The sequence below is a fragment of the Antechinus flavipes genome, chromosome 3 (genome assembly GCF_016432865.1).
Source record: "Antechinus flavipes isolate AdamAnt ecotype Samford, QLD, Australia chromosome 3, AdamAnt_v2, whole genome shotgun sequence".
NCBI lineage: Eukaryota > Metazoa > Chordata > Mammalia > Dasyuromorphia > Dasyuridae > Antechinus > Antechinus flavipes.
In genome coordinates this window covers 448,315,557-448,329,136 of record NC_067400.1, presented here as the reverse complement: position 1 = coordinate 448,329,136, position 13,580 = coordinate 448,315,557, and the positions used below count along the sequence as shown (strand labels likewise).

At 33.3% G+C, this 13,580-nt stretch overlaps 1 protein-coding gene across 1 annotated transcript in view; it reads left to right on the top strand.

Annotated features, from left to right (window-relative positions):
- Positions 1-13,580, top strand: part of NBEA (neurobeachin) — a 754,131-nt gene that overhangs the window by 220,216 nt on the left and 520,335 nt on the right. Inside the window, exon 29 of the mRNA XM_051986470.1 lies at positions 92-187. Within this exon, the coding sequence (XP_051842430.1) occupies positions 92-187 (96 nt within the window). The remainder of the gene's footprint in view (positions 1-91; positions 188-13,580) is intronic.

Here is a 13,580-nt window from a genome sequence, read left to right as displayed (position 1 = left end):
ATGAGATAGGATTTTTGTCATGGATCCATAAGAGACCAGGCCACAGGCTGTTACAAGCTGGCTCACATTTGATTCATGATTTTCTTCACAGTTGTGGTCATACCATCTATCCCTCATCCAAGTTTGAACCATGGATTCCTTGCCAAGTTAATTCCTGAGCAGAGCTTTGCCCACTCATTTTACAAAGGTAATATTGATATCGCCTGACCCATTTCAGTATTCTTATTTAACATATTTTAATTCAAAAAATGATCATGATGTAATATTTTATTTTAAAAAATATGCCTGAGGTTCCATGAAGATCTATCAGTCTCTTGACATAATATCTGTGTCTGAAGAGGTTATAGCTTTTCTATTTGTGTTCATTATGGTCCTTTCAATAGCATTAATAAAATTAAGCATTATGTTTCTATATTAATATGTGAGGTAAATTAAAATACATATTTTAAAATGAATACATTATTGCTAATAATTTTTGTATTTGTATGAAACTATAACAGCAAACTACTTTTACATGTAAGATGACTTGTTTTATCTTAATTCCTTCAGTATTTTTAATTTTTGCTAATAATTTTTTAGTTGAGGATATTTTGAGGAAATTTCACAGACAAAAATAATCACAGTTTTAGGTAATATTTTCAATGAAACAAAAATGCTGGCATGTGAATATTTAAATAATTATAGTATTGACTTTTGTATGTATTAACCTAAACCATTTATTTTCATTTGTTAACAAATAATTTTGCTTTCCTAAACATTTGCATAGGATGCAGCAAGGACATTCCTTGTCTATGAATGCTTTACTCAATCATGTCAATAGTTAAATTTACCAGTTTCTTTTGGAAATTCAAAAATAGTCTTAGTTTTCCATCTGCACAAAAATGTAATTGTCAAGACTGGTTTATCAGTTTAATGGTGAGAACATACTTTTATTATTTAAAGTAAACATAAAATATTCTGCTATCATATTTTGTACAGATTATACATTCAGGTGAAAAAGTAATTTTTTAAAGCAGATTCTGGCTTAAAATTTTACATGATTTTTTTTTCCTTTCTAAATGTATGTATAGTTTAAAGGTTTTATTTTAGGATTTTAAATGTTTTCATTGTGACATAACTAAAATATGTAATCTTTTATTAAAACAGTATCAAATCCCCAACCCTTAAAAGTTTAATTGAATTCTTTTTTGTTGTATTTGTAAATCCAAGAAGTCAGAAAAAGATACTGAGAAAAACATAGACACTCACAAAAGGTAAATAGAAGGAACAAAAGGGAAATTCACATGTTGTAATTATTGTATTTAAAACAGTGTAGTCACTTAAGCTGTAGATATGATTTTAATTTTTTCTATATTTGGAAGCAGATACTTTTTTTCCTTTCATTTAGTTGAAAAATTAACTTTTGAAGTTAAAAGAAAAGGTTCCTATGAGATTCTAAAGATTTTATATTTATGTTCAATAAAATTCACTTTAAAATTTAAAATTAGCAGTAGCTACTTGAAAGACCAATTAAAGGGCACGGTGGGTAGAGTGCCAAGTCTAATGTTAGGAAAACTCATTGTATCATCTTCCAGAGTTTAAACAGGGTTCATATATTTTCTACCTGTGTGACTTTGGAAAGTCACATAACCCTGCTTTCTATAAAATGGACTAGAAAAAGAAATAGTAAACTTCTCCAGCATCTTTGCCCAGAAAACCAAATAGAGTTTGAAGTCAGACATAACTATAAAATGGCTGAACGACAAGCAACAAAAATAGCTGCCTAAAAAGAAACATGGAGTAATAGGTCAAAAAATAGTCTCAAGGTATAGAAAAACCTCAGTTCCAATCTCATCTCTGAATTTGGGTTAATGAGTGAAAATGAGCAAAATAATTTATTAAAAATAAGGAAAACATATATTCTTATTTCATATTTTGAAGAATCATGAGATCACATTTATGACAACCTGGCCCAAATAAAAATCTATCACATTCCCATTTGTAATTATCTAGCTTCTGCTTAAAATCCACTCTACTTTTGGATAACTTGATTTCTTAGTCTCTGCTTGAATAGAGCTGAAATATGCTTTCTTTACAGTTTTCCTTCTGATGACAAGTTAAATATATTCATAAAAACACTGATCAATCCTTTATTTTTCCCCTTTTCAAATAAACTTTTCTTCTGTAAAATCTAGTTCATACCTTTCACCATCCTAATGCACATCTCGGTATACCTTCTTCTTTAATACTGTTCTTATAATATGGCATCATGTACTGCTTGAAAAATATAATCCTAGCATGTCAGAGTACAGCAGGATTTAATCATTTTTTTTTTTTTTGGATAATAGGTTGATATCAACATGGGACATAATTATATTAGCCTGTTAATTCATACTTTACCTATTTTCTAGCCATGCTTCCCCTCCTCCTACTTATACAATTTTTGTCTCATATCTCCCATAAATTTATTTTAAAACTTTCTATTTAGTAAGAGCTTAAATCATTGAGTAAAAACAATTCAGCATACAAAGAAACACCAAAAAACTTTATTTGTGAAACCAAGATTTTTTTTAAAGTACAGAATAAAGTTTAACCTGATTAGTAACAAAATTATCCTATTTATTAGTGTAACCCTCAGAATTTTTTAATTATAGTTTTAATGTTTTATTAATGCTCTTTTAATTTGCATCACAGTTGCTATTGTAATATCATTACTGTCATAAGAATATTGTTGTACTTTTTTTGGGGGGAGGGGGTTGTATTTTTTTTTTGTCATGCATCCCTTCCCCTCTTTTTTTGAGTCTTTGCGGGGGATACAACTGGTCGTGGTTTATGAGTCAGATGATTTTGCATAATTTAGTTAGTTTAGGAAAGTATTTCAAAACTGTGGTATGCCTGTCAAAAAGCAACCCTTCCAACAATTACCATTTTCATTTTTTTTTTTTAATCTTTTTTGTCATTTCATTTGAAGGGAGTGGATCCTCATTGCTATCATAATATGAATTTTTACTAATAGTAGTAAATTAGAACTTTTTTCATGTTTGTTTTCATTTTCTCATTTGAAAATTTCCTATTTATGTTCTTTAACCATTTTCCTATAGGTATACAATTGTTTTTTTATTTATGCCAAGTTTTTATATATATATATATATATATATATATATATATATATATATATTCTGGGCATCAGATCTTTATCAGAAAATTTTCTGCAACCTTTTTTTTTTTTTTTTTTAAACAATTATAACAACATAGATTCTGCTTGTGTGAAGTATTTTCTGTTAGGAGTAATCAAAATTAATCTCTTGTTATCCTCTTGTTTGATCATGAATACTTCCAAAGTTATAAAAGATTTATCCTTTATTTCTTAATTTTTTAAAATGATGTGACATTTTATATTTAGTTTCTATATACAGTTGCGACTTTTTGTGGTGTATGGTATAAGGTTTCTAAAATTTAATTTTTTATCTGCTGAACATTCCAACTAGTTGGTGATCTTAAATTTAATAAAATAATGTGTTTTTCTGTTTGCTTCTTAACCTCATTTACACAGTCTACTGATAATTTTCTTCCCTGTTTTTCAACAAGTAATATCATTTTAAGGATTATTATTTTTTAGTATGAATTATTTTGTACTGTAAAATTTTCTTCATTCCTACTTTTTTTCCATTAGTTCTCTTGAGGTTCTTCTTTTTTTGATCCCTCAGTTGGATTTTTTGTTACTTGATCTAAATTTATGAAGTAAATATTTATTAATTTCACTGGTATAGACACTAAATCTGTAAATTAAGTAACTTTTATTATCATATGGACTCAGGCCAACTGAGCATTCAAGTTTCTCAAGTTTTTTTTTTTTTTTTTTAATTTCTTCAATGTTTTATAGTTGTATTCATGTGGGTTCTAAGTGTAGATGGACTCTCCAGTATTTTATACATTTTGTATCTATTTTCAATGGGCTTTATTTCAATTCAGTTCATTTAACATTTATTAATTACCTATTATGTGCCAGGCACTGGGAATATGAATAAGAAAAAGAAAAAATGTTTACTCTCAAGAAGCAAACAATCTAATAGGGAAAGACAATTTACAAAAGGGAGCTACTTGGCAGAAGGCCTTGATGGTCCATGTAGCAGAAACTAAGTAGAATTCTGCTATTGGAAAATCTCAAGTTGCCTTGAAGATTTTGAAAGTTCAGAGCCCTTTATAAAGTAATGCTTTGGGAATAGTTGATTGCTGTACTTCATTCCTCCAATCAGAGGGTAAAGGCAACCAAAACAATTTAGAGAACTGATTATCAGTGTGGGTGTTCAGTTGTTTTACTCTTGTCTGACTCTTTCTGAACCCATTTGGGGTTTTCTTGGAAGAGATTCCTTCTTTAGCTCATTTTATAGATGGCAAAACTGAGGCAAAGAGAGTTAAACAACTTGCTCTCCAGGGTCACATAGTCTGGGGTTAAATTTGAAATTGAGTCTATGGCACTCTATCCACTGTACCACACTTCTTGAATAACAAAAACTGAGTCAGTGAGAACGGTAATGAAATTCTGGGTATTTAGCTTATTTTAGAAGACATGATATTCATTAAAGTTTAAACCAAGACTTTTGTGTGATCATTTTTAACTCTCTCTCTCTTTTGCTGTAGTTCATAAGAAAAATTTTTTAAAATACTGATTATTTTCTGGGTTTATTTTATATAAATGATAATTTACTAAAGCTATTGTTTGAATTAATTTTAAGTTGTATCTCCAGGGTTTTAAGTTAAATCATTTATTTTAGCTAGTTTGGTAAACCTCTTGCTTTTCAAGGCTTACCATATTAATAATAGATAGAGGATACACACTTAATTGGCTTTAGCATTATTAAAGTTTAGAAATCCCATATTTTACTTACATGTTCATGTATTTGCAAATTACTTTATGTGATCATAATTTATTTTCATTCTATATTTTCCTGTACCTTTTGCCTTCAATTTCTGTTCTTCATCCTTTATGACCTCTATTATCTGCATCTCTCCATTCATTCCATTGATACAATTCTCTCTTTTCCTTATTTTTAATCCTTTATGAACTAACTCAGATCTACTCTGTCCTTTACCCTAAATTCCCTAACCCCACTGTTTTATTGTTTACCTTGGTTTGCCAATTTCCAGAACCTTGGAGTATTCTCCCCATCTGCTTGCTTTGACCTCATTCTTGGCAATCAATCAGCTAGCATCTATTGGATGCTAACTATGAAAGTAATTTGGAGTTATGTTTAGATGTGTTATTGCTGGGCATATGCTGGCTATGTTCAAGAATGTGATCAGAGGAGCAGCTAGGTGGCTCAGTGGATAGAGGACCAGCCCTGAAGTCAGGAGGACCTGAGTTCAAATCTTGTCTCAGACACTTAACACTTCCTAACTCTGTGACCCTGGGCAAGCCACTTAATCCCAATTGCCTCAGCAAAAACAAACAAACAAAAAACAGGAATGTGATCACAGATTGAAACATAGTTCCAAAATATATGAAAACATTTATAATGAATTACAGACAAGATGGTGGAGAAAGACAGGGGGGATTGATCTCAGTTCTTCCGAATTCCCCTCCAAACAACTTTAATGCCTCAAAATGAATTCTGGAATGGTAAAACCCACAAAAGGTCAGGGTGAAATAATTTTCCAGCCTAAGATAACTTAGAAGATCAGTAGGAAAGGTCTGTCACACTATGGTGAGAGTGGAGTTCATTCCAATATGGGCAATGATTCAACAAGTCATACTATGTCATGGCGTCAAAGAAATTGGGAGAAGCTACTTCCAGAGCTCTCAGCCCACAGATAATGAGAAGATCAGCCAGCTAGTCAGAAAGAGATTACAAAGATCCTTTCACTGACACTGGGTGCAGGACTCTGTTGGATTGCTTTGTGCACCCTGGATCTCTGCCCCATGGTGAGGAGCAGCACTGGCTCCTAGAACTTTTAGCTGCAGTAGAGTGGGAACCCTAGTCAGTTTCAGGGTAGAAAAAAGTTCTGTGATCTCTCACAGAGATCAGTGACCACATCTCTCCTTAAATCTCCTTTAAATCTCCTTAAATCTTACCATTGTGAAAGAACTGAAAACTTACAGACTCACTAGCACCAGCTCTGAAAATAGCAGCACCAGTAATATGAAAGCTTGGGATAGTGCCCCCTTTATGACAGGAGTAGAGCCCAATTTTAACATGAAGTTAAAAGTCAAGAAATAAACCGGGAAAATGAGCAAAAAACAAAAAAGAACTTAATTGAAGAACCTGACCATGGTGACAGGGAAGATCAAAACATAAAGTCAGAAGAAGATAACAAATTCAAAATTGCTTCATCCAAATCTCCAAGAAAAATATGAATTGGTCTTACTATGGCAGAGCTCAAAAAGCATTTTATTTTATTTTTTAAAATGGATTTATTTTTAATATATGCATTGCTTTTTGAATCATGTTGGAGAGGGAAAAAAAAAACAGAACAAAAGGGAAAAACATGTGAGAAAAGAAAAAAAAACAGAAAAAAGTTGTGAAAATAGCATGTGTTGATTTACATTCAATCTCTATAGTTCTTTTTCTGAATGCAGATGGAATTTTCTGTCCAAAGCCTGTTGGGATTTCTTTGGATCCCTGAATCTTTTATAGTTGATCATCAGACATTCTAGCTGTTATTGTGTATAATGTATTCCTGATTCTGCTTGTATCACTTAGCATTAGTTCATGTAAATCTTTCAGGCCTTTCTAAAATCAGCTTAGTTCATCTTTTTTTTTAATAGAACAATAATATTCCATTATCTTCATATACCACAACTTATTTAGCCATTCCCCAATTGATGAGCATCTATGCATTTTCCAATTTTTTGTTACCACAAAAAGAACTACTATAAACATTTTTGCACATATGGATCATTTTCCCTCCTTTATAATTTCCTTGGGAAATAGACCCTGTAGTGGCACTGCTGGATCAAAGGGTATACACAATTTTAATATCCTTTGGGCATAGTTTTATATTGCTCTCTAGATAGACAATTTGAAAACTCCACTAATAATGCATTAGTATTCCAGTGTTCCCACACTACCTCCAACATTTATCATTCTCTTTTCCTCTCATCTTGGTCAATCTGAGAAGTGTGAGGTGGTACCTCAGAGTTGTTTTAATAATACCCATTTCTCTAATCAATAGTGATTTAGAGCATTTTTAAAATATGATCATAGATGGCTTAATTTGATCATCTGAAAATTGTCTGTTCATATCCTTTGACCATTTATCAATTGGTGAATTAGTTGTACTATAAATTTGACGTAGTTCTTTATATATTTTACAAATGAGATCTTTATCAGAAATAATGGCTGTGAAGATTTTTTTCAAGTTTTCAAGTTTCAGAGGACCTCCAGAAAGCTAGCCTGAACATTACAGTTGATAATGGTAATAGTATTCCTGATATTGAACCAGTCCTGCACTCCTGGTATAAATCCTACTTGATCAAAGGATATTATCCTCCTGATAAATTACTGTAATTTCTTTGCTAATAACTTATTTAAAATTTTTGTATCAATATTCATTGTGAAGATCTGTAATTTTTTTTTTCTCTGTTATGGCTCTTCCTGTTTTGGTACTTAGATATCAGTATCATATTTCTGTAATAGAAGGAATTTGGCAGTATTCTTTCTTTTATCTGTTTTTCCAAATAGTTTACATAGTATTGGAAATAATTATTCTTTAAATGATAGAGTTCACTTATGGATCCATCTGGCCCTGAAGATATTATTCTTATTCATTAAGGGCTTGTTCAGTTTCTTTTTTCCAAAATGGGACTATTTAAATAATTTATTTCCTTTTCTATTAATCTGGGTAATTTATATTTTTGTAAATATGCATTTTTCAAAGATTGTTGAATTTGCTGCCATACAGTTGGACAAATGATCCCAATTATTGCTTTAATTTCTTTTTTCATTGATGATAAGTTTATCCTTTTCATTTTTGATGCTAGTGATTTCATTTTTTCCTTTTTCTAATCAAATTAATCAAAGGTTTATCTATTTTGTTGCCTTTTTTCATAAAACTAACTCTTCGTTTTATTAATTCAATAATTTTCTTAGTATCAGTTTTATTAATCTCTCCTTTGGGTCCCTGTGATCTGAAAAGGAAGCATTTGCTATTTCTGCCATTCTGCATGTTGTTGTGAGGTTTTTATGCCGAAATGGTCAATTTTTGAATAGGTGCCTTGTACTGCTAAGAAAAAGATGCAATCCTTTCTGTCCCTATTTAGTTTTCTCTAGAAGTCTATCATCTAGGTCTTCTAGGATCCTATTAACTTTTCTAGTTTCTTTTTTGTTTATTTTGTGATTAGATTTGTGTGATTCTGAGAGGGGAAGGTTGAGGTCCCCACTGTAGTTTTGTTGTGTATTTCTTCCTATAATTCCTATAATTGACTTAAATTCTCCTCTAGGACCTTGTATGTTTTACTACTGGTACATACTTCATTGTTTATGGTACCCTTTTCTTCCTTATTTCTTTTAATTAGATCTATTTTTAACTTTGTTTTATCTGAGGTCAGAATTGCTACCCCTGTTTGTTTTTTACTTCAGCTGAAGCATAATAAATTCTGTTTCAGCCTTTTACCTTTACTCTTTATGTGTCTCTTCTGTAAAATGTGTTTCTTATAAACAGCATAGTGAAGGATTCTGTTTTTTAATCCACTCTGTTATTGCCTCCATTTTATGGGAGAGTTCATCCCATTCACATTCACAGTTATGATTATCAGTTCTGTATTTCTCTTCTATTTTCTCCCCTGTATATCCATTTTTCTCTCTATTTACCTTGTTCTTAGTAAGTGTTTTGTTTTGTTTTGTTTTGTTTTTTTAACCCACTCCACCCATTACTTTATCTTCTAACATCTTTCTCCCTTTGTCGTGTTTTTTGGTCCACCCCACACTACTTTGTCCATCAATCCTTCCCTCATCTCTTACCTTTTATCTTGAGTTTCTATCTTCCCTTCTATTCTATCTCTCCCTTTTCTTTCTTCTTTCTCCTCCTACTTCTTTATAGGGTTAGATAAATTTCTATGCTAACTCAATGATTAAGTTATTCCCTCTTAGGATCAAAACTGATGAGGTCAAACTTCAGACAATGTTCATCCCTCTCCTTTCTTTCTCTCCATTGTAATAGGTTTTTTTCTGTCTTTTCATGTGAATTAATTTTTCCATTATACTTTCCCTTTCCTCTTTTTCCACCCCAATGTCTTTTTTCTTTGATGTCATCACATCAGAATCCATTTACAACTACACCTTCAGTCCATGTGATGACCCCCTCTGTCTGCCCCAATAACAGATACAGTTCTTAAGAGTTTCAGATATTGTTTTCCCATCTAGAGATATAAGCAGTTTAACCTTTAAATAATATATATTTTCTCTCTGTTTATTTTTCTATGCTTCTCTCGAGTCTTGTGTTTGTAGATTAAATTTCTGTTTAGTTCTGATTTTTTCAGTAGATATCTCCTAATCCATTGAAGATCCATCACCTCCCTTAAAAGATAATGCTGAGTCTCACTAGATAGTTATTTCTTGGTTATAACTCTACATTGTTTGCCTTTGGAGTGTGGTATTCCAGGCCATTCAATCCTTTAGTGTAGAAGCTGCCAGATCCTGGATAATCCTGAATTTTGCTCCTTGATATTTGAATTAATTTTGTCTGACAGATTGCAGTATTTTTTTTTCCTTGAGATTGTTGTTCTGGAGTTTCACAACAATGTTTCTTGGGGTCCTCCTTATGGGATCTTTTTCCAGAGGTCATCAATGGATTCTTTCAATGAACATTTCCCCCTTTGTTTCTAGAATATCAGACAGTTTTCCTTGATGGTCTCTTGAGGAATGCTATCCAGGTTCTTTCTTTGATCATGGCCTTCAGGTAGAACAATAATTTTTAAATTGTCTCTTCTGGATCTATTTTCCAGGTTGGCTGTTTTTTAAATGAGATGTTTCACATTTTCTTGCATTTTTTTCTTTTTTTAGTTTGACTGATTCTTCATGTCTCATTGAGTCATTAGCTTCCATTTGCCCTGTTCTAGTTTTTGTTTTTTTAATTTTTAAAGCTTTATATTTTCAAAACATTCACAGATAATTTTTCAATATTGACTCTTGCATAACCTTGTTTCAGATTTTTCCCTCCTTCCCCCACCTCCTTCCCCTCCTCTATTTGCCAAGTAATCCAATATATGTTATACATGTTAAAATATATGTTAAATCCAGTATGTATAAACATATTTATACAATTCTTTTGCTGCACAAGAAAAATCCAATCAACAAGGAAAGTAAATGAGTAACAAAACAAAATGCAAGTGAACAGCAACAAAAAAAGTGAGAATGTTATGTAGAAAATATCCATTTTCTACAGTCATTTCTCTGGGTGTAGATCTCTTCATCACAAGATCATTGGAACTGGCATTAGTCATCTCATTGTTGGAAAAAATTTCATGTTCATCAAAATTGATTGTTGTATAATATTGATGTTGCCGTGTAAAATGATCTCCTGGTTCTGCTTATTTCACTTAGATCAGTTCATGTAAGTCTCTCCAGGTCTCTCTAAAATCATCCTCATGATCGTTTCTTATAAAACAATAATATTCCATAACTTATTCAGCCATTCTCCAGCTGATGGGCATCCACTCAGTTTCCAGTTTCTTGCCACTATGAAAAGAGCTGCCACAAACAGTTTTGCTCTTGTGGGTTCCTTTTCTTCCTTTAAGATTTCTTTGGGATATAGGCCCAATAGAAACAGTGCTAGATCAAAGGGTATGCTGTTTCATAACTTTTTGAACATAGTTCCATATTGCTCTCCAGAATGGCTGGTTCTGTTCCCTGTTATAGTTTTTAATGTGTACTTTTCTTCAGTTAGTTTTTGCATCTCTTTTCTCATTTGGTTAATTCTATTTTTGAAGTTGTTTTCTTCAAGTGTATTTTTTCTGCATTTTGGCCAATTGTATTTTTTAAGAAATTACCTTCCTTTTCCAAGGTGTTGATTCTCTCTTGCATACTTCTCATTTGTTTTCTCATTTTTTTCTTTTACTGTTCTTATTTTCCTTTTAAAGTCTTTTATGAGCACTTCTAAAAAGCCTCTTTAGACTTGAGACCAATTCATATCTCTCCTCGAGATTTCTTCTGTGGATATTTTGTCTTCCAAAATATCTGAGTTGGTGTTTTGGTCTTCCCTGTTTCTTGCTCATTTCCTTTCCTTTTGGTATTTCCTCCTTTTTATACTTTTATGGTTGGGTTCTGCTCTTGGGGTAAAAGGGACACAGTCCCAAGCTTCCTTGTGCATCTCTGAATCTTGGCTTTGAGCACAAGGGCCCTTTATGTTCATAGGATGAGCTTTGCCTGGTCTTTTCAGGAAAAAGCCTGATTTCCCAGAGTTTGCTTTCTGACAGGCTGAACACCTTTTTTTCATCCCAATGAGATTTACCTTTCTTGAAATTTTTTCAGTCTATCTTAATTGGAGAGTGGTTTCATTCCATCAGACTAGGATTGGAGGCTTGGTTTCATGTGGTTTTTGAAGAAACTGGGAGATCTTGAATACCTTCTTGGCTTCACTGTGCTATCTCGATTCTATTCCCAGAAGTCTCAGAAAGCATTTTGAAAGTCAGGTAAGAAAGAGATGAAAAGTTGAGAAGAGAGATTGTTAGAGTTCAAATGTTGGAATTTGTTCTTCTCAAGGCACAGCCGGTTTAGAGGCTTGGAGCCCTTCGGATGTCTCCAAATCCAAAGGTTCTGTCCTTCAGCCTCTGACTCTGCTTTCTTCTGCCTCCAACCAAGACAGAGATGGAAGGTCTCTCTTATCTCCTTCTGGGGAGCCCAGCCACCAACTTGCCGCGGAGAGAGGGCTTCTGGCGTAGCTCCACTGAAATCTGTCAAAGTGTTCTCTGCACAAGAGTCGTTCCTCTCGAGTCCAGCGCGATCAGCCAGCCAAGAGGAAAAAATGTATTCTGCCATAGATCCCTCATCGCTGGCCTTTTATATGCCTCTTCTGAGAGAATGGGATTATGGGTTTTCACCCATAGTGCTCTCTGGCCCAATGAGCTTTAAGGGAGGTGTAGAAAGTGTACTTTGTGAAGCTAGCATACTTGTGGACTCCAGTGAGTAAAGGTGTGAACACAAGCCTTGTCTTAATTAGTTCTACTTAGTACCTTGTTTCAGGTTCTGGCCAAAACAACTTCTTGTAAGATTAGATCAACTCTAATTACTTAGCAGTTAGTAAGGATTCCAACAAGAGATGAAAGTGATGGAAGAGAATCATGAAAAAATGTATGAATAACTTGGTAAAGGAGACACATTAAAAAAGAGAGAGAAGAAAATAATACCTCAAAAACTAGAATAGGCCAAATCGCAAAAATGGTACAAAAGTCCACTGAAGAGAACTGGACACATAGAAAAAGAGGTACAAAAATTCACTGGGGAAAACTCTTTAGAAAGTAAGCTTGAGGGGCAGCTAGATGGTGTAGTGTATAGAGCACCAGCCTTGAGGTCAGGAGGACCTGAGTTCAAATCTGGTCTCAGACACTTAACACGTCCTAGCTGTGTGACCTTGGGCAAGTCACTTCACCCCAGTTGCCTTAGGGGAAAAAAAAGAAAGAAAGTTTGGCCAAGTGGAAAAGGAGGCACAAAAAGCTCACTGAAGAAAATTTATTAAAAATTAGAGTTGAGATGTTTTGGGCCAGAACCTGAAACAAGGTACTAAGTAAAACTAATTAATACAAGGCTTGTGTTCACACCTTTACTCATTGGAATTCACAAGTATGGGCGACTCACAAAGTAAACTTTGTAACTTTGTGAATTCACACCTCCCTTGAAGCTCTTAGGTCCAGAGAGCACTATGGGAGAAAACCCATAATCCCTCTCTCATATCCCACAATCCCTCTCTTTCGAAGGAGTATAAATAGAGCTTCAATGGGCCAGTAAAGAAAGTTTTTCAGAGTGAAGAAGCTACGAGTTGAGAGTTTGGCTGAATTAGATTAAAGAGGAGCACGCTGGGACAGACACAGAGCACTCTGGGAGATTGAGAGCCAGAAGCCCTCTCTCTGAGGCAAGAAAGATCCATTCCATTTTCCACTTGGCTGGCTGGAGGCTGAAGGACAAACCTTTGGATTTGGAGACATTCGGAGGGAGCTCTTGGAACCAAGCAGAGAGATAGGCCTCTAAGCTAACCGGGCTATATTGGAGATAATAAAAGATCTGAACTTTTATCACCTGACTGCATTTGGGGTAATTATTGATCTGAAATGCAACTAAGGCTGCCTCTAGAAAACCTCCCCAAGAAGCCTGCTCTCTCCCAGAGAAGAACCATTATATTATATTAAAGAAGAACAAGAACTCCCACAGGCAAATAGAAGCTAATGATTACATAAGACATCAAGAAATGATAAAAAACAAAATCAAAAGAATGAAAAACAAAAGAAAATGTGAACCATCTAATTGGAAAAACAAATGACAAGAAAAGGAGATAGTTATTAAAGAAATGTGAGAAGCATGATTAAAAAAGAACTTAGATGTCACACTTAAAGATATTATTAAGGAAAATTATTTGATATTCTAGAATCAAAGGGGAAAATAGAAATTGAA